This window comes from Rhinolophus sinicus, chromosome 1 (assembly GCF_057876585.1).
Source record: "Rhinolophus sinicus isolate RSI-liver-muscle chromosome 1, RSI-T2T, whole genome shotgun sequence".
Classification (NCBI taxonomy): domain Eukaryota; kingdom Metazoa; phylum Chordata; class Mammalia; order Chiroptera; family Rhinolophidae; genus Rhinolophus; species Rhinolophus sinicus.
The window spans coordinates 63,794,602-63,819,506 of NC_142501.1; the positions used below are offsets into that span (position 1 = coordinate 63,794,602).

The 24,905-nt window shown below is 40.2% G+C and overlaps 1 protein-coding gene across 6 annotated transcripts in view; it reads left to right on the plus strand.

Moving 5' to 3' along the window:
- The window catches only part of TBC1D30 (TBC1 domain family member 30), a 66,355-nt gene that overhangs the window by 18,523 nt on the left and 22,927 nt on the right, over positions 1-24,905 (plus strand). For 2 of the 6 annotated variants that reach the window (XM_019732450.3, XM_019732452.3), the window contains exons 3-8: positions 11,930-11,991; positions 12,522-12,587; positions 14,522-14,647; positions 16,439-16,624; positions 21,713-21,881; positions 23,788-23,956. In XM_019732450.3, coding sequence (XP_019588009.3) covers positions 11,930-11,991; positions 12,522-12,587; positions 14,522-14,647; positions 16,439-16,624; positions 21,713-21,881; positions 23,788-23,956 — 778 coding nt within the window. Of the gene's footprint in view, positions 1-8,143; positions 8,855-9,045; positions 9,244-11,929; positions 11,992-12,521; positions 12,588-14,521; positions 14,648-16,438; positions 16,625-21,712; positions 21,882-23,787; positions 23,957-24,905 lie in introns of those variants that run through there. The other 4 variants (XM_019732453.3, XM_019732454.3, XM_074325459.2 and 1 more) reach the window with 4 other exon arrangements.

Here is a 24,905-nt window from a genome sequence, read left to right on the forward strand (position 1 = left end):
TTTTAACGTCCATGTGTTGACTTTCCAATGTGTTAGCTGCAGGCAGGAGAGGGGAGAGACACACAACAATACATAAACCTTAGTCCCTGTGCTCAAAGGGGTTTATCATCTATTGAAAGGAAAAGGCCTGCCTATAAATAATTCAAGGGCATGGATGAATCCGGTGTGGGAGTAGAAGTGTGGCATATGGAATACAGGTGTTAAGGCAGGTACCATTTTTAAATATCTAGTCAGCAGGATCCCAATCGGATATTCTTTGTGTGTCATAGAAGCAATTAAAAAAACACTTGCTGAGTGCTTCCTCTATATTAGGTCTTGCATTAGAAAATTATTTTGAATGCTCCTAAAATATACTGTGGGACTTGGTTTTCAAGTATTAGGAAGGTTTAAAATTTAGAGAAACCAGAAGTAACTCTTTTTAGATATAATCTTTCCCTCTCTAAGAACTGGCATATCTGATTGTTGCTGGCACTAGGTCAGATTGACATACTGCCGGTGACACTTGGAGGTAAGCTAGGACTAAAGACAGTGGTAATTAAAGGTGCCAGCACTGCTATGTTAAGTACACAAGTACAATAGGCCACACTTATATTGCTTCTAGAAGAGAAGGAATACATAGAAAGTGTGTTTATTAAGAGCTGTCTGCTTCCTTAGGAGTTTGTCTTTATTAGCAAAACTTCAGGTTGACTTTTAAAGACTAGGACACATACGAGGTGTGACAATTAAGTTTGTGAACTTTTTGCAGCAATGTTGCTAACCTGTTTTATATCAGAGGGATTATTCATTACGAATTTGTACCAACTGGACAGTTAACCAAGTTTACTATATGGAAGTGCTGAAAAAGCTGCGTGAAAAAGTTAGATGACCTGAAATTTTTGCCAACAATGCATGACTCTTGCATCATGACAATGCACCAGCTCACACGACACTGCCTGTGAGGGAGTTTTTAGCCACTAAACAAATAACTGTATTGGAACACCCTCCCTACTCTGGCCCCCAATGACTTCTTTCTTTACCCAAAGATAAAAAATATTGAAAGGAAGACATTTTGATGACATTCAGGACATCAGAGGTAATACGATGACAGCTCTGATGGCCATTCCAGAAAAAGAGTTCCAAAATTGCTTTGAAGGGTGGACTAGGCACTGGTGTTGGTACATAGCTTCCCAAGGGGAGTACTTTGAAGGTGACCGTAGTGATATTCAGCAAGGAGGTATGTAGCACTTTGTCTAGGATGAGTTCGTGAACTTAATTGTCCGACCTTGTGTATGACCATTTCCAAGGATACAATGGGTACTCCTGTATCTTTATGTAGGTAAAGGTAAAGGTGAGTGTAAGTCACCAGATATGCTACCCTTTAAAACTCTGAGGCCTGTGTTGACTGACATACTGTATTATTCCTCTTACCTCCAAGTATCTGTCACCTGTATAACTCAGAAGACATGTGTTTTCCTTTTAATTTTATTCCTAACATGATTTGGGATTGCTTTCTAATGCCTGTCTTGGAGTCTTATACAATGAGAATAATGATCTGAAAAAATGTAGGATTCTTAATAAATATATAAACATTCAATCGGTTCAGAATACTCTTAAAAGTCAAGAAAGTTTAATAATACATTTAAAAAATTCTTAATAAGGACTGAAACCAAAAGGATCTTTTTTTGCTTAAACTTCAGTTTACCTGAAAATATAACAACTCAAATTGTATTCTCCAAATATTACAGTTGGTCAACATTTACATTGGACTGAGGAATTCCTATAGCATAATAGACTGAATATCATTTAAATTGATCCCAGAATCATAGTGTTGGAAGCTATTTTACTGTATTAATAGTTGGACCTCACCTCATTTCAAATGTCCTTTACAGCACTCCTGACTATTGGACTGGCCGCCTTCTCTTGAGAAGTCCAAAGGACAGGACATTTAAGATCTTCAGAGGCTACATGTTTTATTACATTGAGTGCATTCTTAAAGTTTGCTGCTTCCTGCCTCTCTATAATTCCTATTTACTATGTTTCCCCGAAAATAAGACCTAGCCAGACCATCAGCTCTAATGTGTCTTTTGGAGCAAACATTAATATAAGACCTGGTATATTATATTATTACATTATATTATGTTATATTATACCCGGTCTTATATTATATTAAAATAAGACTGGGTCTTATATTAATGTTTGCTTCAAAACATGCATTAGAGCTGATGGCCCGGCTAGGTCTTATTTTCGGGGAAACACGGTAGTAGTTCTGGTTTAGCTCTTTGGAGTGGACATGGAAGCTAAACTCAATATTCCTCCCAGTGACCGAAGGTGCCAGGGTAAGAACGTGAAGGAGGAGTGTCTGCTGAGGAACTCAGGCGGGTGTCCGGGCTACTCATGCTCTCTGTGGGTCAGGTCCTGGGTCCTCTGCTGGAAAGACTTCTGGGTAAACTGGTAGGGCCATCTTAACCTTTATCTTGTACAGTAACAAGAAACACTAGGAAAAGGAGGACTCCCAAATGTAAATGTATTGAGTGCGTGGTTTGTATAATACCACTACTGTGCTTGTCCTGACTCTCATTGTGCTGTTTATTTCTCAAATAACTCAAAAAAGTATCATTTATTCTAAAGGTGAGGAATTTGCAACCCAGAAAGTAAGTGACTTGCCCAAGGACATAGAGCTAGTAAGTATGGGTGTTAGAAGTCTCCCCCGGTCTGCCTGTCTCCGTAGCTGGCACTATTCTGACACACACACTGCCTCCTGGAGGGCCCGTGTGCTTTCACACACTCACTCCCTTAGCAGTTCACATATGCTATGTCTTCTCTTCCGAATGAGCCCAGCTGGGGGATCTAAGGCTGCCAGGCTGCTGAAGCCCACATTAATATTGATTCTAATCTCTCTCCTCTTCCTAATACTTCTCTCTTGTAATCATCAAAATTAAGCATATTCTTTTCAAAGGCATCGCCCTTTTCCTCTCTGGGAACATATATTTCTAAGCCAAACTAATCTGTATCAATAGGTCAGAGAAACCTCTCCTTTCCTATCCCTTGACTGGGTCAGAAGAATCTTAGAATGCCTGGGTGTAAAAGGTTGGGAAATTGAAGCCAAATAGTTAAATTGTGAGTACCCCACTTATAAGATGAACACAGATGACCTTTCTCCTGGGCCTGCTTCCAGGTGAAATTGAATAGTTCAATGACCTAAAGCTCTGGGAAAACACTGGAGTATACAATACTTAGGAGGAGGTAGAGATAATGGTATCCCTCCAAGTCCTCACAGAGTAAGTACATGACTCTGTCGCACTGTCCCATCACTATCCGTTTGTTTCGCCTTCAGTAAACTGTAAGCTTCTTGCAGGTAGAGAATGTATTGAATTCATACTTTTCTTTCTCGTAGGCCATACGTAGCACAATACCTTTTCCAGAACAGTTGATGAATAAATGTTTACTTCATTCATGAATGAATGAATAAATAAAAGAAATATACAGATGTCTTTATGTGGTCAACATAAACCTACCTCAAGTGGTATTGAATCAATTTCAGTTATTTTGAGGCAAGAAAATACTTCACAGAAAATAACAGGCCAAGAAGACGTATATGACGATTTCTAAAATCTTGGGTTAGCTATGAATTTCAGGTTACATGGACCTGGCTGCAGGGTTTTAAGTACCTTTCAAGTATGGTACAGTGAAAGGGGACTTCCACTCCAGCTGTGAATTAAATTATGATATTAGCTAAGTTTTTAACTTAAAAATTTCTGGTCTGTAAGTAATAGTGGTTATTCTTAAAATACTTCATCCAAACGATTTGAGTGTATTTGGAGGGAGTGTTAGGGGTGGTTTTGCTTTTGAAAATATCTGATTAAAGGGGATGGTCCTGTGGAAGCATAAATGGGACTATCAGGAAGTAGAAGATGGTGCTGAGTGGGATTTGGTGTTGGAATTTCAAGGCCCCTCTGTTCCGTGCTTGTATTTGAAATAAAATAGAAAAGACACACCTGATTGTCTTCAAGGATGCCTGTGCTTAAATAGAGAAATAGATTTTTATGACTAAGAGGAGAAAATCACATACAAAGAATGTCCTGTGTACATAATAGGATGTGTCAGGTAATTGTAAGGTTTTTTACCTCCCCTTCAATTTCTTTCTGCTGCCCTGACTATGTCTCTTTTATGAGGGGAAAATGGTTATGATGCTTCTCACCATGAGCTCATAGTATGTGGGCTTCATCCTGGATAATGAATTGAAGGAACTACTTATTCGGGCCCGACTTTTAGGTCTGAGGAGAGTGTTAACTTCTTATGGTGCTGGCCACAATTACTGTCCCTTTAGGAGATACTACTTTCATTATTCAAGAGTTGCTCACAGACCTTCAAAAATTGCAAGGAGAGCAGAAAGGCGAATCAGACCCCCACTCCTTCTACTAGCACGAGTGTGATGATGTCCCTCCCCGTCTCCTGCCCAGTGGGAGATAGCTCTAGACCTGGTATCTGGTAAGATCTCTTCTGACTCTCAGACTCAAGTGCACGTGGACAGCTGCCAGGGAGCTGCAGCTGTGAGGATGAGTTCCAGGTCCGCTTCTTCAGAGCAGACCAGCTCCCTGTGCTTTTTCTCTCTTCTCACAGCCTGCTGCCAGGGCTTTTTCTCTTGGTAATTGTCACCACTAGTTCTGTTCAGTCCCTGAAGGTAAGCACGTAGGCCCTTTTTATTTTAAGATTTTACTATTACACAAAAATAGCAGCATCAGGAAATCACAGAAGTCCCAGACCTGAATCCCTTCTGGAAGCCACTGGGGCATAGCTTTTATTACTTATGTGGGGCTTTCTCTTCTCCCTTCTCCCATTAAAGGAATAGTTTGCTCTCAAGGAAGCCTCACTCCCAGACCATAGGCCTGAAGATCCCTACCTCCTTGTTTCCACCTGGGATCTTGCATCTCTGGGGACGTTCCGTGGGTATTGGATTCTCTAGGACATTCGGGGTGTTTTCTCAAAGCACTCATTTTCTTTAGCATTCTAAGTAACAGATTCTCATCCAATGTGAAGTTTTCATTGAGCCTTTCTTTTCCCAAATTCAGCTTAAAACGTAATTGTTCTGGACCATGCCAAGGTATGATTTGCTCAAACATGAACTTACTGATACCAGTTATAACATATAACGTGATGGTAAGTTGGCCTGGCTAGAAATCTCACCAGCTGAGATGCTGAAACAACTTGCATTATTTCCTCTGCAAGTTGACTTCAGATGACATCTTTTGCTTTTTGAAAACAATATTCCAGAAATGAATAAGAAACGATGAGTCATACAATAAATATAACAGTAGGCTTGTGCCACGCTGCTTTTAGACCGTTGTATTTTAGTGCTCGTTTAATTATGTTAGCTATAAAAGTTGGCAGTCTTGGTTTTCCTCTCCAATGTAAATGAAATAATATTATTTAATTTCCTCACTATTTATTGCTATAATAGTAGAAACTCTTCAGATAATTTTTTTTCTGTCACTGGTTTCAACTTCTATGTAGTTTAGAATGGAAAGTTTTCAAGGAAGCTTTTTTTTTCTTTTAACAGAGTCAGTTTTTCCCTATAATAAATCTGAGAGGTGAAATAGAATTTTCGTCTTGAAAGTAAACCAGCCCTGTCACTACTAGTAAAAAAAAAAAAAGGTATTGTAACTGAAGAAGAGCTTCAGAGAGAGGCCTTGTGGGTTGGCAGTCTAGGATCGAAGGCTTCAGGTTTGCCAGTCCAGGAATTTGATTTCTTCAGCTCACTGAGAGTGGGGTGAACTCAATGGTATGGACTGATGTTAACTGGTCAATACGTTCCCTCTGTGGCAAAGTCTCTATGGGAAGTGAAATGACAATCAAAAGTTTACATGGTGATCGTGGAGTCAGAGCCAAAGGGAGCCAGATGGTCTGAGTGGCATATACGAGCCAGCCCTGGGAGCTGGATGTGTCCTTCTCTGCACTCCAGAGGCGGTGTTCTAGATCGGAGAGCATTTCTCCTCCTCTTGGCTGCTGGAGCTGTCTTTCCTGCTGACCCAGTCAGTGCTGGCAACTGAGCGTGAATAGCCTCGCTTGTTAAAACAGAACACAAAACCCTCTCAGGTTTGAGCAGACGAGAACTCTGGACGACAAGACTATACATGCAGTTACCAGCTTGCTGTCCTGGCTTTCCCCTGTCCTTCTAGTTCTCTGCCTTTGATTCTGGATATTCATCACCCGTTTTACCCCCAAGGGCCTGTTGTGCCCTCTAAAGGAATAGTCAAACATCAGACCTCTTTCTCTTATACTCAGCACAGCTGGGATGGGCTGGAACAGTGAGTGGTCATCTTATTAAAATTAAGAGAAAGCTAAAGGAAAACAAACATGTACCGAAACTATAAAAGCATCAGGCTGACGAAAGGTAGATTTCTGTCTGTGAGCTTGGTGTAACACCTAAGCCAAACAGTGAATCATGACGAGGTTAAGCAATGACGTCATCTTCTGCAGTGATGAGGCAGATTACTGCCTTTTTCAAAGCATCTTTACCTAAGTCAGGCAGGCAAAACCGGATAATTTACATATCCCTTATCAGCCTGGTTTACATTTGCAGAGTGACTAATCTCATTTTAACAGATTCTTATATATGAAATGTATATTTCAAGCGTAGAGTTGTATCATTTCTGACATTGTCCTACAATTCTGGGGGCACTTCACAAAGCCCAGAATATACTGATTACAAAATAAGTGTGCCAGAATCATAAGGATGACTTCTTTTGTTAGCTCTTTCAGAATATCATTAGGAATGCATTTAAAAATTATTCCGTAGTTTTCAATCAGTAACAGCCACTGTTTTCGATGCTCAAATTGTTTTGTCTTTGGCCAGTAGAAGCCTATTCACGTGGCTCCTGTGTCCTTTTGAGATGACCCTGTTGGTTTTGGAGCATTTCCTTCCTTCCTGAGCTCATGAAGATGTTTCGGGCTCATCTTGTACTTTTTCTGGCCTAGATCTGGAATCAGTTACACCTCAAAGGGGCCCTTGGTTCCTTTTAGTGGGAAATGGTTTTTAGAGACCACAGTCTGGAGGCTGGGGGATGTACATTGCTGTTGGGTTGTTCTTATTTTTAAACTTCTTCCGTGGATATGTATGTATTTCTAAAGGAAAAAAGATGAGTTCACACTAACATTTCCAACTTAAATATACTATTGCAGAATTTAAGGAAAACTTAATTTCTTTGATTGTACATGTGTATTTCTGTTACGCTGAAAACATCTTTGTTCCTTTTGACATTAGCATAATGATTTGCTTATGGTATAAGAATTTAAAAAACAATGCGGACATTAGTAATGACAATAATGCTACTGAATGAATTCTAAGATTTTGTTGCAGCTCTCCTTGCCTTTGGAGAATGGTGGAATATATTCCACCATTCGTGTAGGGTCATAACGTTGTATTCTAAAGCAACTTATTGTTTCTGTGTTCTTTTGCCATCAAAGAGATACTCCACTAGGTTCATTTGTTTCCATTCAGTACCAATTTTTTGGTAGGATTTTAAAAATTTAATTTATTAATGTTATTAATATAACATGTTATTCCATAGTCAAAACTATGTAAGGCACATCCCGAGAAGTCTGTTTGCTGTTCCTGCCTCTTCCACACTATTCTCTCCCACATAAATACTCTTATTAGTTTTTGGTTTATCCATCTAGTGTTCCTTTTCTAAATGTTAGCAAACACAAATATCTTCGTATTTCTCTCCCCCACATCCTTTCCTTCTTTATTCCTCATTTATTTTTATGATTAATATTTTAATATTCCGTTGGTGAATATTGTAGTTTAAGAGTGACTTTTTTTTTTTTTTTTTTACAGTAATTCTAGCTACTAGTTCTGAACTACTGAGGCAGGTGTCTGGCTGGAGAGATGAGGAAACACTTTTTTAAATTAAAAAAACTGCTTTTAAATGGGAACACTTCTTTTTTCTTGAAGCCCATTCTTCCAAGAGAAACAACCATTATTATTACTTTTTTTTTTTTTTTTACGTGCTCGCCATGCTTCTCTAAGCTGCCAGGAAAGAGTTTAACACAATTTGGGATGAAGCTTCGCCATCTGCCAGCTTCTCTGCTGCGTTGCCAGATTCGTCCTGCGGTCGGCTGACCGTCCCTTTGGAGATTGCTCAGATGAAGTGGGCGCTTGCATCTCTCGAGGGTGTTCTGCGTTGGAGACTTGCTCCCTTTGGTGCCCCCTCCAACCCCTCCTGGTTTTGTGAGAAGCGCGCAAATCTCTGTCGTAGCTTCTGGTCTCTAGTGCAGTTGCTCACCCGTCGGCTCCCGGGTTTCCCGGCTCTCCAGCTCCACGACTCCCCGGCACAGGTGCCGGGAGCCGGCCCCGCGCGGGGCTAAACCGCCCCGCCTGCCGCGGTGATGCCGGGATTGGGGGCGGGAGCGCCGCCTTCCTCTCCCGCGCGTTCACTTGCTCCCGCCCTCCTCCCCGCCCCGAGCACTCTCCTGCCTTAGCTGTGCAGGCTCCGCACTGCAGATGCCCGCCGGCCGCCCTGCGATCGGCGGCTCCCGCGCTGCCCCACAGTCCCCTCGACCCCCGAGCGTCAGCCGCACTCTCGCTGCTCCGGAGGGACCCTCGACTGACCCGACTCGCGGAGCCACTCGCACGAAGCCAGTGGGGCAGGGGGTGACCCAGGTGGACGGTGGCTGCACTGGAGCTCCGGGCGCTCCCGGATGCGACAGGACAAGCTGACCGGCTCCCTGCGGCGCGGAGGGAGATGCCTGAAGCGGCAGGGTGGCGGTGGCGGCGGCAGCGGCGGCGGTGTGGGCACCATCCTGAGCAATGTCCTCAAGAAGCGAAGCTGCATTTCCCGGACCGCGCCCCGGCTGCTGTGCACTCTGGAGCCGGGTGAGGACCCGAGGCTGCACACAGGGCACTGGAAAGTAGCGTGGCGCCCAGGGAGCTGGTACTGCTCGCTCTCTGCTTGAGCTGGACTCCGCCTAGGTCGCGGAGCGTCCACGGGCCTCCCGGTGTAGGGCACCACGGCTCGGCGCAGGCGGGTCTGGGTCGGCCTGGGAGGGCAGAGCGCAGACCAGGGCCTGGGCGGGGTCAGCGGCCTCCGAGGCGGGGAGGACCCACTGCTCCGTCGGCTGCTCGAGGGCCCCCTCCCCGTGGCCTGTGCGCGGTCCAGCCCTGTTTGTGCCCGGAGCTGGGGAAGTGCTGGCGCCTGCCCGGGCTATCATAGGCCGCGCAACCAATTGTGCTTCGGCTTCACATGAAGCCAGACCTTGAAAGAGGTGTGTGAGGCGGAGAAAGGCACAGGTTTGATACTTGGGGTCTCAGGGGAAGGCAGCAGCTGCTAAGGAAAAATCGGGTACATTTTGCTGACCGTTTCTGCTGCATGAATGCCTGGGGTCAGCTCGCCTGGAGCCTCTAATTTGTGTGTCCGGGTGGGTAGCAGGCAGGAAACACTCCTGCAGCCTAGCGATCCTTTCTTATAGGTAAAGTACGGGAGTGCGCTTGGCTGTCCTAGGCTAGGCCCCTTTTGCTTTCAGCGTGTGTTTACACATCTCTGCTTCTCCAGGCTGCATAATTCTGCGTCTACTGCACCCCCGGCATCCCTCCCTGGGGTTTTATGGACTCAGAGCTAGGGTGGCCGCAGAGGGAACCGGCTGTACTCACACCCGTGCTTAGCGCTCACCTGTCCCTGGAGTGGCATCATCTGGGTTCCAGGCAGGTTCGTCCTCCCCCCGCCCCCGCCTCCCAGCGTCTTCGGGGACCTGCTATCCTGAGGCTGTAGGGGAGAATCTGCTGAGACACTGAGCCCCAAAGGATGGAACGCGTGGCTGCCTTTCCGAACCTCGTGGTTCCTTTGTTTTTCTCCCCAAGGAAGTGTCTAGTTGCAGAGACTGTAGTATTTATTCACCATCTTCCTTCACCCTTAAAAAAAAAATCTCCTTTCCACGTTAAAAGTGGTTTGTATTTCTGAATCCGGAACAGCTGTGATTATCAGATGAAACATAAACCTTCTCCCCTCCCTTATTCAGTTAGAAGAAAAGAGGTGAAAGTGACCTGATTTCAGCTTCTGCATGCAGGCAGCGAATGATCAATTCCAGTTAAATCCTGTGACTCATTCTTGATCAGGAGAAAATAGTTGTGGTTTTGACTAACCCAGCCAGGTTTCAGCACAGCAGAACCATCGGCAGGGTGCCCAGCAGGTGCTCTGAAAAAGTCAAGGGAGCATATTCGGTTATACATACAGGGAATCCGGGGCTTTTAGGTCGGTAGAAATAATTCAGTGCGGGACCGAATTTCCTGGTCTTTGTTATAATAAAGCAAACGTCACGACCTGCGCTCCTCCATTCAGCACCCCGGGACTGGACAGCACCCTCACAACACTAGCGGTTTCTTCCTGCCTTAAATCCTGCGCTCCAGCTGGAGGCACTCTTGGGACCACCGCATTCTTGCACTGACTGCATTGAGGCCAGGCTTCATTTAAACCAACTCATAGTGATGAGAATCCGTGGGGGTACTTAACAGATCTTCGGGAAGAAAATCTTCTCTATCTAGGCAGAGTATGGTTTCGGCCCTGAAGCTTTGAAAAGAAATATCTTGGGATTCTCTGCCACAGCTTGACTTCGGAAATCTGGGACCCAACTCCTGTATACTCACAGGACTCGAGAAGGGCGTCTGCATACTCTGACGGGCTTGGGCAAATCAGACACATCTCGTTCCAGCTTCTTGATTCCATATACATGTTTTTAAATGACAAGTCTACTTTATTATTATAATTTTACAAGTTCTGAAGATTGTTTCTATTCTACATACTAGCCCCTAAGTAGTGGAAGTTGTGGAGAGGTTTCAAGTATGCCTAATCTGCAGTCAACATCTTAGAAGCAAAAATGTTATCATAAAGGACAATCATAAATTGTAAAACTGAATGTTATTAATAATGTTTGGTATATGTTGGTCCTTGAACTCTTAAGTAATAAGTCTTTCTTTTAGAAAGTGATTTAAAATGTCATTTCATTGATTTTGAAATGGTAAGAAAAGGATATATTGCATTTTTAGATTTGATTATGTTATTTTAAAAATAGAATTTAAGTGGGAATAAAAATTGTCATTTGATTTCACCTGAGTAACAACAGCACATACTTCTACAATGGAATTCTGTATAAATGCCCACTATAAGTATTAAGCATGTAGTCTTTATACATTCTCCTATTTATTTACTTCTATGGATTTGAGATTTGAAGCAAGAAATTTTTCTAAAGTCATAGGTAACTTCAAATTAGAGATCAGTTATATTTATAGCTTGTAGTCTATAATTAAACATACAAACTTTTATCTTCAGTAACTAATTCTTTCAAGAAGAATTTAAAGATATATGAAAATTTCCAAATAGGATTGTTAAGGATTCCATAAGTGGGAAGGCATGACATTATTTTCATAGCTTTTGATGTTCCACTGAAGTTTCCTTAATAGATTTAATCCATACAAGAGTCCTAGAAAACAAATTCTATAACTAGAGAATTATCTTCCTTAGTTTCGTAAATATTAATTACACTGTGCTAAGTGATTTACAGTTCATCATCATGACACTACAGCGATAGATGTTATTCTCCTGATTTTAAAGACAAAGAATTGAAACTGCGACAGGTTGAATCATTTGTTTGACTCTAGGAACCAAGTTGAGTGGAGGTCCGTATGACTCCAAGCGAATGGTGTCACTTTTTGTTTTTGTTTGTGCATTACTCCAGACAGCTGTGGAAACCGCCATTCAATGTAAAAAGCTCTATTCTGTTGCCATAGGCTATTTTTCTATTTTAATAATCGGTATTCTTTTAACAAAGTTGACTAAAATTTAGTAAAAATGAATGCTTTAAAAATTTCATGATGATGCAGTAGAATCAGGTTAAGTTTTACTTTTGATAGAATTTATTTTATCCCAAAATAACAGTTACCTATGTGTTTTTCTTTTAGGAGTTGACACAAAGTTGAAGTTCACTCTTGAGCCATCTTTAGGTCAAAATGGTTTTCAGCAGGTAACTTTATTTTTGGTTTTGAAAATACTCTTACTTTGAGGGTATTTACAGGGTACACTGAGATTCAGTCTCAAAGTGGGAAAATTAGCATATACTTTGATATGCGTAAGAAGACAGTCAATTTTTAAAATTATAGATAAAATAGCTTATGAAGCTACAAATGGCCTGGGTTTATACTTGCAATGAAAAATATTGTACTTTCTATTAATGGTGCAAGTGTGAGAAAAATTTACGGAAACCAAACATCTGTTATTCTGAATCTATAACATATGTTTTGAGTTCTGAACCAGTGCTTCCCAATGCTGTGAGTACGGCAAGTGGATCACAGATGTGTTAAGGCTACGTAAGGGGGCCTTGGGGCAGGCACAGTCCTTAGACCAGTCATATCTGGCCGAAAGAAGCTTTGACTGTTTACCCTACTGCTGCACAAATTTTATCATAGTCTACAGATATCAAGATGGAAAAAAGGTTGAAAAGTGCTAATGCAGGTCAGTATTATCACTCTGCCAATATTTCTTCTTTGTTCCCAGTGGTATGATGCTCTTAAGGCAGTTGCCAGACTATCAACGGGAATACCAAAGGAATGGAGGAGAAAGGTAAGGAGGATTCGTAGGGCTCAAATATAAAAGGATCATGACTCTCCTTCTTTAAAGTCTCTGGAATGTCAAAAAGAATATTCTAGCTGTAATAATTTTAAACCTGTCTCTCTTTATTATTCATTCATTCAATAAGTATTTATTGATTATCTATTCTGTGCCAGATGCTATCCTAGGTAATGGGGATACAGCAATGGAAAAACAGAAGAGACCAAAGTTTTTGTCCTTATGGAGTTTACAAAGGAAAAAATATAAAGTATGTCAGATGGTGATAAGTACCATGGATAAAAATACAGCAGAGAAATAAATTAAGAAAATGCGGAGGAATGGGGATAAGGAGGTGGAATTTGAAATAGCAAAGTGACAGTTGAATAGGGCCCTGCAGGAGGTGAGCAGTAGGCCATGCAGCTACCTGGGGGTGAGTACTCCAAACAGAACTCTCTGGTGGGAGCATCTCAGGAATATACAAGCGAAGGCAAGATGACAGGGGGCCCGAAACACAGTGAGCAAAGGGGAAAGCAAGGGAGAGAGGGTCATAGAGGTAATGTGATGGGGTCGGGGGGATGGCAGGTCATGTAGGACCTTGTAGGCCACGCTAGGACTTTGTCCAGTGTGAAATGGGAAGCACTGGGGACTAACATGATACAACTTACATTTTAAACGGACCACTCTGGCTACTAACTTGAGAATATGAGCGACAAGGGCAGAAGCTGGGAGACCAGTAGACTTGCAATAATTTAGGCAATAATTTATTGCAATAATGTGGTAGTGGAGATGGAGAGAAGGGGTCAGATTCAGATTCTAGGCATATTCTGAAGGCTGAGTTGATGTGAATGCCTATCGGATTGAAATAAGACGTAAGAGGGATGTCAACGATGGCTTCGCGATTTTTACCTCAGCTGCTGGAAGGGGAGACATGTTATTCACGCAGATGGGAGGAGCAGTTGTGTGTGTATGTATGTATGTATAGCTGAGGTGGCAGTGAATTCGATGGTTGCCTTTGGCTCTGTTAAGGGTGAGATGTCTATTAGATGTGTAAGTTCAAGTTTTCAAGTGGGCATTTGGACATAAGATTCTGATGCTTAGGAGAGAAGTCTGGCTGGAGACATTAATCAGTATTATTTCTGCTAAACTACGTTCAGTACCAAAACTTGAAATGTTCTCTTATTGTATTCATTTATAAACCTCATCTTATACTCCTAGAATTTGAGCATTGGGAGTTCCTCAAAATATACCTTAAAAATGGCATTCTGGAATACATATTTCAGAAACAGCTTTTCAGGATAAGATGACTAGAGGAGTAAAAATACCCAATGACTCTTTTTAAAAAGTTATTTGTTATGAGAACTCATCTGTCAGGCTTTTTTTTTCCCCCCCGTGCGTATGCGCGCGCGTGCGCGTGTGTGTGTGTGTGTGTGTGTGTGTGAGAGAGAGAGAGAGAGAGAGACAGAGAGAGAGAGAGAGAGAGAGAGAGAGAGAGAGAATGAGAATGAAAGAGGTAGGATTTAAAGGCAGAAGCCACTTCATGGTGAAAAAAGGCCCATTCTCCATGAATGACCAGGTGGCTCTTGCCCAAGCATAGACAGCAATTAAGAGCCAAGTATAGCAAGCTCACAACATCATGGAGCTAATTCAATGAACTGAAATAAAATTTGAAAAATATTTTTTGTTTTCTTAGCAGTTTCCCTAATTGCTAGATCATTGCTTGGTACATAGTTGGAACTCAGCAAATATGAATTGAAAGAATAAATGAAAGGCCCTGATTGGTGCAATTCAGTACAGCAAACATTTCAATGAGGCCCTTGTGGCTTTCTACATGTGGGCTATATCTGGTCTAGGAACAGCTCCCATTTTATTGTTGGATGTAATAACTGTTTCTAATAAAGGTGAAATTATGTGTCTTACTCTAGCATTTTTCTTTATGAATATTTTAGGTTTGGTTGACCTTGGCAGATCATTATTTGCACAGTATAGCCATTGATTGGGACAAAACCATGCGCTTCACTTTCAATGAAAGGAGTAATCCTGATGATGACTCGATGGGAATTCAGATAGTTAAGGTAACGCCACTGAGCTTGGCCTATTGTTCTAACTTAGAAGGCAGAGTCTAGGAGCCAGATGTTTCCTGGACAGAGGATCAAGCCTGGACAGAGGTCTGGATGTCTCTATATTTTCTGCTTCCTCATTCTAATAGTTAATGGGGATCTTTGACTATGCCTTGTCTTCATAAATTTGGATGTTGCCGGTAAGAATAAAATGTTTCCACTGACAGTTGACTTACCTTGCTCACATGATAAAAGATTGAAATTCCTTTTTTTTCTTTAGCGTGAGTCAGTGCTGTTAACTGGATTTTTTTTACATAAGTCACTGAGAAATTTAAAATTAAGCATATTTCATGTTAGAATAATTGGGCTGTTATTAGGGTCTTTGATAATTTCTTAACTGTCAGTTTGTGAAGATAGACTGATTGGTGGGTATACTTTAAAGCAGACTGTCAAGAGCTCAAACCATCTGTGGAGGCAGCTGTGGTTTGCCTACCTGGATTATTACAGTTGGTTAGATCCTGGTGCCAAAAGCCAAGGATGCTGATTCAATCTGATCCCACTGCTATTCTCTTACATAAGCCTCTAGCACATGGTTTTTTATTTTATATGAGTACATTACAGTGGAAAGCTAAGCTGAGGTTTTAAAAAGAAAGATGTTTTATCTGTAATTTGGCCACCACGAGATGGCTAATGTTTTGGCAGATTTGAAGATTTTTTTTTTTTTTTCAGGAGGAAGTACTAACTAAAAGGAGCTACTTTCTGATCTAACTTGGTCTGTTTCAGACAAATGCTAAAAATATATTATGGAGTTATATCTTGTCTGCTTGAAAAGCCTTTGCATTATCCACATTTCAGCTGTTTATTTGGAATTTCAGAATGTCTTTCTCAGAGCTGAAGTATTCCATATTTGAAATACTTTCTTTCTGCTTAAATTGTGAATTAAGGAATTAAGGAATACACATTTTATAACAATCATGTTATTAAGAGGACCTTTTATTTTCTCATTGAAACGAATGCTGTATCAGTAAAATGACTTCAGTGCCTGAATAGCATAGTCTCTGCTTGGAAATAAAATTACAAATATTGTCCTGATTAAATATTAATGTTTCTGTCAATTTCACAGAAATTTATACAATAATTTGGATAGAATGATTTTGCTGTTTTGGACAGAATGATTTTTCTGTTTGTCTATATAGTACAGGTTGCATTTTTTGCTATTTTGATTTTTTCCTTAATACTATTTAGAGTTTTGATAGCTAAATAGGTATTATATAATTTTTTTTATAGAAAGAAATAATGTTGGCATCTATCATACATGTGTTGAAATGACTTGTTCTATCTGAGACATATTATTAAAATGAACTATCAATTTATATGGAATTATTATGTAATTTTTGTTAATTCTGAGTGCCTATTTGTGTTAATTCTGGAAACATCTTAAGTGGAAAATTTGCCTGACTGTAATTCCTCTTGAAGATGTCTTGGCACATTAGAAAACATTAGGAAGAAGAAAACTAAAAAAAATTTGTTTTGGTCTGCATGTGTAAGTTGCGTATGCATTTTTAAAAACGGAAATACATGTTGATAATCTGACTCTCATGCTGAGGAAAATAAATACCTACAGTTTTTTGTTTGTTTGTTTGGTTTGTTTTGTGTTTTTTTTTGAGAGAGAATATAAGAAGTCATTTTTAAAAATCTTGTTTCCAATTGTACACCTGAAATCTATGTAATTTTACTAACAATTATCACCCCAATAAATTTTTTAAAAAATCAAATAAAAAAAATCTTGTTTCCCTGTCATTTTAGGATCTTCACCGCACAGGCTGCAGTTCTTACTGTGGCCAGGAAGCAGAGCAGGACAGGGTTGTGCTGAAGCGGGTCCTTTTGGCCTATGCCCGATGGAACAAGAATGTTGGGTACTGCCAAGGCTTTAACATTCTGGCTGCACTAATTCTGGAAGTGGTGGAAGGCAACGAAGGGGATGCACTGAAAGTGAGTATCAGGCTCCGAGGAAGGCAGCTGAAATTCTTCAGAGAGTGAAATGTTCCACCTCTACTTTGTCTTCCCGATACCCAGTCCTCCCAAGGAGTTTGCTACACCTTGGTAGTCACCCATGATACCATTTCTCCCAGGTTAAGGCCAGGTCAAGTGACCAATTCATGTAGCCGCCAGAAGTGAAGAGAGTGATTATGTTTTTAGTGTCACTTACAAGACATATTTTAAAGAAAGTTAAATACTAATTGTATTAATTAATATTAATTATCCATTGCTGCATAATAAATTAGCCACTTACAATGGCAAACGTGTATTACCTTGCAGTTTTGTTGAGATGAATCTGGGCGTGGCTTCACTGGCTCAAAGTCATATCATTGTGGCATTCAAACTGTTGGCTGGGGCTGTGGTCTCATCTGAAGGCTCAATGAGAGCATTCACTCCAGGTGGGAGCATTCACTTCCAAGTTCATTCAGGTGGTTGTTAGCAAGATTTAATTCCTCACAGGTCATTGGACTGAGGGCCTTAGTTCCTTACTGGCTATTGGTCAGAGGCCTTTTCCATGTGAGGCTTTCCATCTCACAACATGGTGGCTGGCATCCCTCAGAGTGAGTGAGAGAGTAAAAGAAAGTGATCAAGGCAGAAGAGATTAAGTTACAGATTTGTAGCCTAGTATCAGAAGTAACATTTCACCACTTTTGCCATATTCTATTCATTAGAAACCAGTCACTAGGTCCAGCTCATACTCCAGGCGATGGGCTCATACAGTGGTGTCACTATTAGGAGGTGGGGCTCCCAGGGGTGACGCCTATTCCACCAGTGATGCTTCATTCTGATTGGATCTTATTAGGCTGCTTTATTCTTTCATATCTGAGATGAGGTATGGAGGAGATAGGCTGAAAGTGAATATCTATGATGGAAGATGTTTGCATAGAGAAAGGTTATGGAAGTGAATTATATTTATTATCTTTTCATCTTTGATGCCTAGGGCCTTTATTAGTAAAAAAAAAATTCTGGAAACTTTTTCAGATGGGACACTAGCAATTTAAGCTTATAGGTCTGAATGTGACTCACTGAGTCACCAGAAATTGTCTTTATGAGAAATGAAGCATTTCAAATGTGGAGGATGGCCACTGCCTTATTTGCTCAGGGCAAGGTGGGATTGCTCATTCATACTGGAGCTCTCAAACTGCTATTGGTGCAATACTTTGTGATGGATGTGGCTACTTAGTCTTTGTATTCAAGAGCACCTCCCCTCACCCCAATTCTGTGTTTGACTATGGTGAATAACTTCGTGATAGTCTCAATCACTGACTAATGTGATATAGAAAAATAAGCAAATGTTCCTCCTGGTTTTATACATGTCATGGTGGAATTAATTATAAATCCAGCCTGACATGATCTAAGTCTGTATTCATCCTCTCTCTCTTTCCATTCATGTATTTAAGGAAACAGCTTTGCAGCTATTTGTTCATCAAATAGACGGGGGTGGAGGTGGGTGTCAGTGACACATCAAATACATGAGGTTAAAACATTTTTTTATTAAGAAGCACTTTTGTTTACTCAGTCTATCCAGTTTTAGTCAAATTTTTTCCACATGTAATTTATATGACTATAAAATAGGAACTGTTCTGTTGAGAAACTGGAATAAACAATGTAGGTTAGGGGGTGGGGTGGAAAGGTTTGGAGAAGGGGATATAATGGCAATCATATCATGAAAGGGTTCAGTGATACTTGAGAAATAAAAATTCACATGAAAAGGTGGATTAAATAAAACTGAGAAACTGAATATTTGTATTTCTGCCTCTAAGAAAATGAACTTGATGGAATGAAATGACATCACGATGGTTTAGGAATTTGGCTAGGCATTTAATATGCAAAGGAAGGTTGGGTTCATGAAGAAACACTTCTGATGCAAAGGAAAATATTAGGTGTTGGTGTTTTTCTAATAGCTATTTTGGCCTTTGCAAGTTGTAATTATTAAGGAAATATATAGTATATTAGATGTAGGTAAACCATTTTCCTTGCTTTTTTGCACTTACTGTTTTGTCTTAGTAACTGTTTTTCTGAAGCTCCCTCATTATTTATTTGTCTCTTAAATGCTTTTTTTTTTAGAGCAGTTTTAGATTCATGGCAAACCTGAAAGGAAGGTACAGAGATTTTCCGTAACCCCCGGCCCCAACTCCCCACATGCACGTCCTCCATCATTATCAACAGCATTCATCATTCATCAGAGGGGTACATTTGTTAAAATCCATGAACCCACATCAACACATCAATAATTTCCTAAAGTCCATAGTTTACATTAGGGTTCACTCTTGGACTTGTACATTATATGGATTTGGACAAATGTATAATGACATGTATTTATCATTATAACATCATACAGAGTATTTTCTCTTTGCTAAACATCCTCTGTGCTCCCCCTTTTTCATCCCCTCAACAACCACTGATCCTTTTACTACCTCCATAGTTTTGCCTTCTCTAGAATGTCATAATTGGAATATTAGTATGTAGACTTTTCAGATTGGTTTATTTCGCTTAGTAATATGATTTAATGCCCTTCCGTGTCTTTTCATGGCTTGATAGCTTCACTCTTTTTAGCGCTGAATAATATTCCATTGTCTGGACCTGGAGAACATCTTGGCTGCTTCCAAGTTTGGCAGTTATGAATAAAGCTGCTGTAAAAATATGCATGCAGGTTTTTGTGTGGATATAACTTTTCATCTCCTTTGGGTAAATACCAGGACTGCAATCGCTGGATTGCATGGTCAGAGTAAACTGGCAAACTATGTTTAGTTTTGTAAGAAACCGCCCAACTGTCTTGCAAAGTGGCTGTACCATTTTGCATTCGTACCAGCAATATCTGCGAGTTCCCGTTGCTCCCATCCTTGCCAGCATTTTGTGTTGTCAGCATTCCAGATTTTGACTACTCTAATAGGTGTGTAGTGGTATCGCGCTGTTTTAATTTGAGTTTTCCTGATGACTATGATGTGGAGTATCTTTTTCGTATGCTTATTTGCCATCTGTATATCTTCTTTGGTGAAGTGTCTGTTAAGGTCTTTGGTCCATTTCTTAAATCGGGTTGTTTGTTTTCTTATTGTTGAGTTTTAAGAGTTCTTTTTATATTCTGGGTGATCATCCTTTATCAGATGTGTGTTTTGCATGTATTTTCTCCCAGTCTGTGGCTTGTCTTCTAATTCACTTGACATCATCTTTCCTAGAGCAGAAGTTTTTAATTTTAATGAAGTCTGGCTTATCAAGTATTTTTTTCATGGATCGTGGCTTTGGTGTTGTATTTAGAAAGTCATTCCTATCCCTAAAGTCATCTATGCTCTTATCGTCTAGGAGTTTCATATATTGCTTTTTACACTTAGGTCAATTTTGAGCCAATGTTTGTGAAGGGTGTAAGGTTTATGTCTAGATTCATGTTTTTGCATTTGGATGTCCTGGTGTTCCAGCACCATTTATTGAAGAGACTATCTTTGCTCTATTGCCATTATTTATTGTAATTTTTAAAGATCTAATGTTTGGTCTTTGAAATACAGTAGTTGGTGGAGTGACATAGCTGATATAAGACATAACTGGCTCTTGTGATACCTTTAGACAGAGAATTTCATTGTGTCACAGGAATTCCTTTGATAATTTGTAATTTTTTTTCTATAATTTTGAGGGATCATAATTTCTTAATAAAAACACAGTGTCTTTCTTGGTATTATACAACTTACCCTAGGTGAAAAGTGCAATAATAGACTGTTACCTTTAAATTTTGCCTTCGTAATTCCATAAATCCCCTTGTCCTTACCCATAGAGGGCAAAGACTACCAGGGCACTCTGCTCAGCTGGAAATCTGCCTTTCCTCTCAAGTGGCCTCGGGCACTCCAGGACCTCCTTCCTCCACACAGATTGAATATATTCCTTTTATTGCTAAGCTCCCATTCCCAGGGGGACGATACATTTCCCTGGTAAATTCTGTCCTACAGAAGAAGGCTAAAGCAGCTCCCTGACCTTCCCATTCCTGTAATAAAGGCCTAAGGAGGACCTTCTTGAGAGTATGTCCCCACCCTTATTGACTTAGTCAAAACTATGACCCTAAAAGTAGATCTTACAAGCCAGGGATGAGAAGAAAAATGGGCCTTTGACAGGTCAGGGAGATACATTTTTTGGAATATGGGGTTTTCCGATATGCTGAAAATTAAAATGTGAGACAGCTACTTTCCCACCAACATATATAGGGCCAGCTAGGGTTTTGTTCTTTATTTTAGTTTTCTTGTGCTCTAGTGGGGAATGAGCAGGTCTCCTAGGAGGGAGGGCCTACGCATAGCAGGCATGCTGACAGGGAATGGACCAGAGATTGACATATAGAACACGTGTGTTTTGCTAGGGCGTTCTAGTGGTTCTTGACAGCTTAGAAAAGGTAACACAAGTAGAAAAGTCAGAATGAAAATAGTAACTTGAAGAATTTATGGGACAATCTTATGAAAGAAACCCAGATTTTAAAAGTGCCATTTGTTCAAATAAAACCTTGTTACATTCTCCCAGGAGAGGAAAGTGGACAAAAAGCCAACATCAATTGTTCTAATAATCTAGGTTGATGGTAAGTGAATTTCGAGACCAGCTTCAGTGAGGGTGTTTTATGACAGGCCAGCTCTTGGTTTTCATGGTAGGGCTGACACGAAGGAGCCAGCATTAAGATTCCTGCTGGCCACAAGCTTCACTTCCTGATGAAGCTTGTGCTCTGTCACTTCTCAAAGTGAGGCTGAGGGTTGTTTAATCCCAGCTACTTATGGGGTAGACTCAGGTCTAGCTGTCCATCTAGAAATTTTAGACAGCAGCAGACTTTGGGTCTGAGGTACTTTGATGAGTTACTTAGCTAATCATGAGTTGCTGAGATAATTATACCACCCACTCTTTACCCAGATTGGAGATGAGCCTTGAAAATCCAGAACATTTTGGTACTGACACATTTATAGGATAGCGTGCTTTGGCTAACTATATTTTATCCATTGGAATATGTTTTTTCTATTTAGGACACGTTAGGATACTGATTTTTATGAAGCAATCTTGTTCTTTATCTTTTTTTTTCAGATTATGATTTACCTTATTGATAAGGTACTTCCTGAAAGCTATTTTGTCAATAATCTCCAGGCATTGTCTGTGGATATGGCCGTCTTCAGAGACCTCTTGAGACTGAAGCTTCCTGAATTATCTCAGCACCTGGATATTCTTCAGAGAACAGCAAACAAGGAGAGTGGAGGTAGTGATGATTCAATGCTATTATACCTTTGAAAACATTTTACTTCTCTGATTCCACTGTACATATGAGCCTAAACCTTGAATGGAAATACATGTTTTTAGGTATTTCTGTTGATGCGAGTTTGATATAATGAAATAGATTTCTAGAGAACAAACTCAAAACTGAAAATCAAAACATATTGAATGTCTAACTGGTCATGGTTAGGAAGTCATTCAAACACCTGATACTTCACTAGTACCAGATCAATAACTAAAGTGATATATTGACCTCTAGATGAAGAATGGTATACATGTTTTACTGTTTAGTTACACTGTTCTAAGCTGGCACCGAACCTATAGGCAGTCTTCAAAACGGAGCTACAAGTATAATTGAGCACAGACTGTGGTTTTTCCTGAACCATTGAGGTTATGGGAGAGTGCGATATGTATTTTCATAAAGTTGTAGGAGATGAAAGCAGTCCTTTGGATTGAAATGTTTAATGTCCCTTCTATTTACTCTTGCTGAGGATATATAGATTTACTTGAGATGAATGGGCCAGTTCTTGCTGGAGAAGGGCTCTTCTGAGCCTCCAGGTAGAATCTGAACCCTGAAGGAAGGGTTAAGTAGGGCAGCAGTGAAGACAGCGCTGCAAGCAGCTCTGAGAATCGCCACTACCCAGCAGGCATCGTGCAGCTTTCCGAAGGACCTGAGCTAGTGCTGTAACTATACCCACTGCTTGCACTTCCCTGCTGTTCAGAGTACCAGAAAGAAGACTCAGAAGTTTGTTGTGTTTCCTGTAAATGGTTGCCAGTTACTGACCCACACATTTAAATCTGAGAAAATATTAAAGGATTTTGAGGACCTAATCTGTGATTAAAATATATTGGAAATTTTAGCGACACCTGGTATCTCTAACCATTTCTTACTAAGTCATTTGAATCATCTTTTCATTTAGTTGGTGCAGTATAATTGTGCACTTGTGGATTTCATAAAGCTTCCAGATAGAGCAACCTTGCCTGTCCCACAGTCAGTCATGCTTTATCGGCTCCATGTTTTTTTCCCAAATGCCCTGGATTTGCCTACAAGGGGTGACCTCAGATTCTAGTCTCTGAACAAAGATAATCCCTTTGTTCATAGGTAAGAAGGATGAAAATAAGTGCAGGAGAACAGATCTCTTTTTGCTTATGCTTGGCCAAATGCACATTCTCACTGTAATTTGGAGGAAGGATCAGTCCACATATCTAGATTTTTATATTTCATTAAAATACATACATATGCCATCACTGGAAATGGGAGAGAATACTATGTTTTTTAGTGAGTTCTAATACTTCAAAGTGAGCTGGATCCCGGATCTTTAAAGCTGTGTATAGTTCAAAATATTTTACAATTTCATGTTGTTTAATCTCTAAATATTTTGGGCTTTTCTAGCTATCTTTCTGTAATTGATTTCTAGCTTAATTCCGTTGTAAGTTCTCTGAATTATGTATAATTTAAGAAGTAGACAAGTAATTCCTAATGAGAAATTTTATTTTTATCAGCAGCATTTGAATAAAGATGGGCTTAATGAGATTTTGAAAATTGGCTTTTGCTTTCAAGAGACTAAAATCCTTTCCTTTCATCCTGTTTTGGTGAGGAAAACATTCTCCTTAATTTTCAGCATCTCACAAATTGTAGAACTAAATTCAATTTTAGGTTAAGATTTTTGAAATACCATAAAGAATTCGTAAAGTTCATATTATTGAGATTTCTATTAAACACACCTATGTTCTTTTAGAAAAAGGAAGGAAAAAGAAAGAACCAGAATTTAGTGATATAAACAAATCAACCAATAAATGGGTAACATTTGAGTGGACATGAAAGACTGAGAATATTTTTATAACTTGAAATTTGTCAGTTCTGAAGAAATGTAGTGTTTGTTTTATTTCAGGTGGATATGAGCCCCCACTTACGAATGTCTTCACGATGCAGTGGTTTCTCACACTCTTCGCTACGTGCCTCCCTAACCATACCGTTTTAAAGATTTGGGATTCGGTCTTCTTTGAAGGTTCGGAAATCATCCTAAGGGTGTCGCTGGCTATCTGGGCAAAATTGGGAGAGTAAGTGATTTCCACCTTCCGTTCTGTTCTGTTGTGTTGGGGCCTTGAGCAATTTGTGTGCTCTAACATGGAAAGCATCGCTATTTAAGTGTGAGGAAAAGAGAAAATTGTGAACTTTGTGCAATTGCTTTCGCTTTCTGAAATCTCAGCGAGCTCATTCTTGATTGTTGGGGGCAGATGGAATCTAGTATTTTAGAGGAGGGGTAGGCTATTTCAGGCCTCTAATTCTCCCCCTCCTTCTCAGTGCTAGTGTCCTGGCTGGTTTACTTTTTGTTAACAGCTCTCTGGACACTCATTGGGAAGAGGGAGAGGGACTTAAATGAAAGAGGAACTAGAAGGTCTGGAAAGGAGTAGGAGGATTTTGTTGGCTAATATCACAATTTGGATTATGTTTGAATCTTTAGTATTTATTTTGTTCTCCCTTTCAGGGCTATGATCAAATTTATGAGATAATATGTATAAGGTATCTAGCATGGTGCTTGGTACATAGGCAATAGACTGTATGGAGCTTCTTTCCTTTCATCAAGAATGAATTTTATGTGGAAATATATTAAAACCGAATACATTACCAAATAGATTTTACTTATTATTATTATTATTTTTAATGTATTGCTTTTAAAAAAAATTTGGGGGGAACATTGTGTTTTTCCAGGACCCATCAGCTCCAAATCAGGTCATTGTTTTCAATCTAGTTGTGGAGGGTGCAGCTCACTGGCCCATGTGGGAATCAAATTGGCGACCTTGGTGTTATGAGCTCTGCACTCTAACCAACTGAGCCAAGGGCCGCCCCAGATTTTACTTACATTCTTTGCTAGTAGCAGGGATGAATAAACTAGGGTATTTTCACCTATCACGAATATACAAGTATTATGAGTGTTACATTAAAATTCTACACTTTGGGAAATGGAAGAAATATTAGGATAAAATTGTCACTGTTAACTTAAGATAT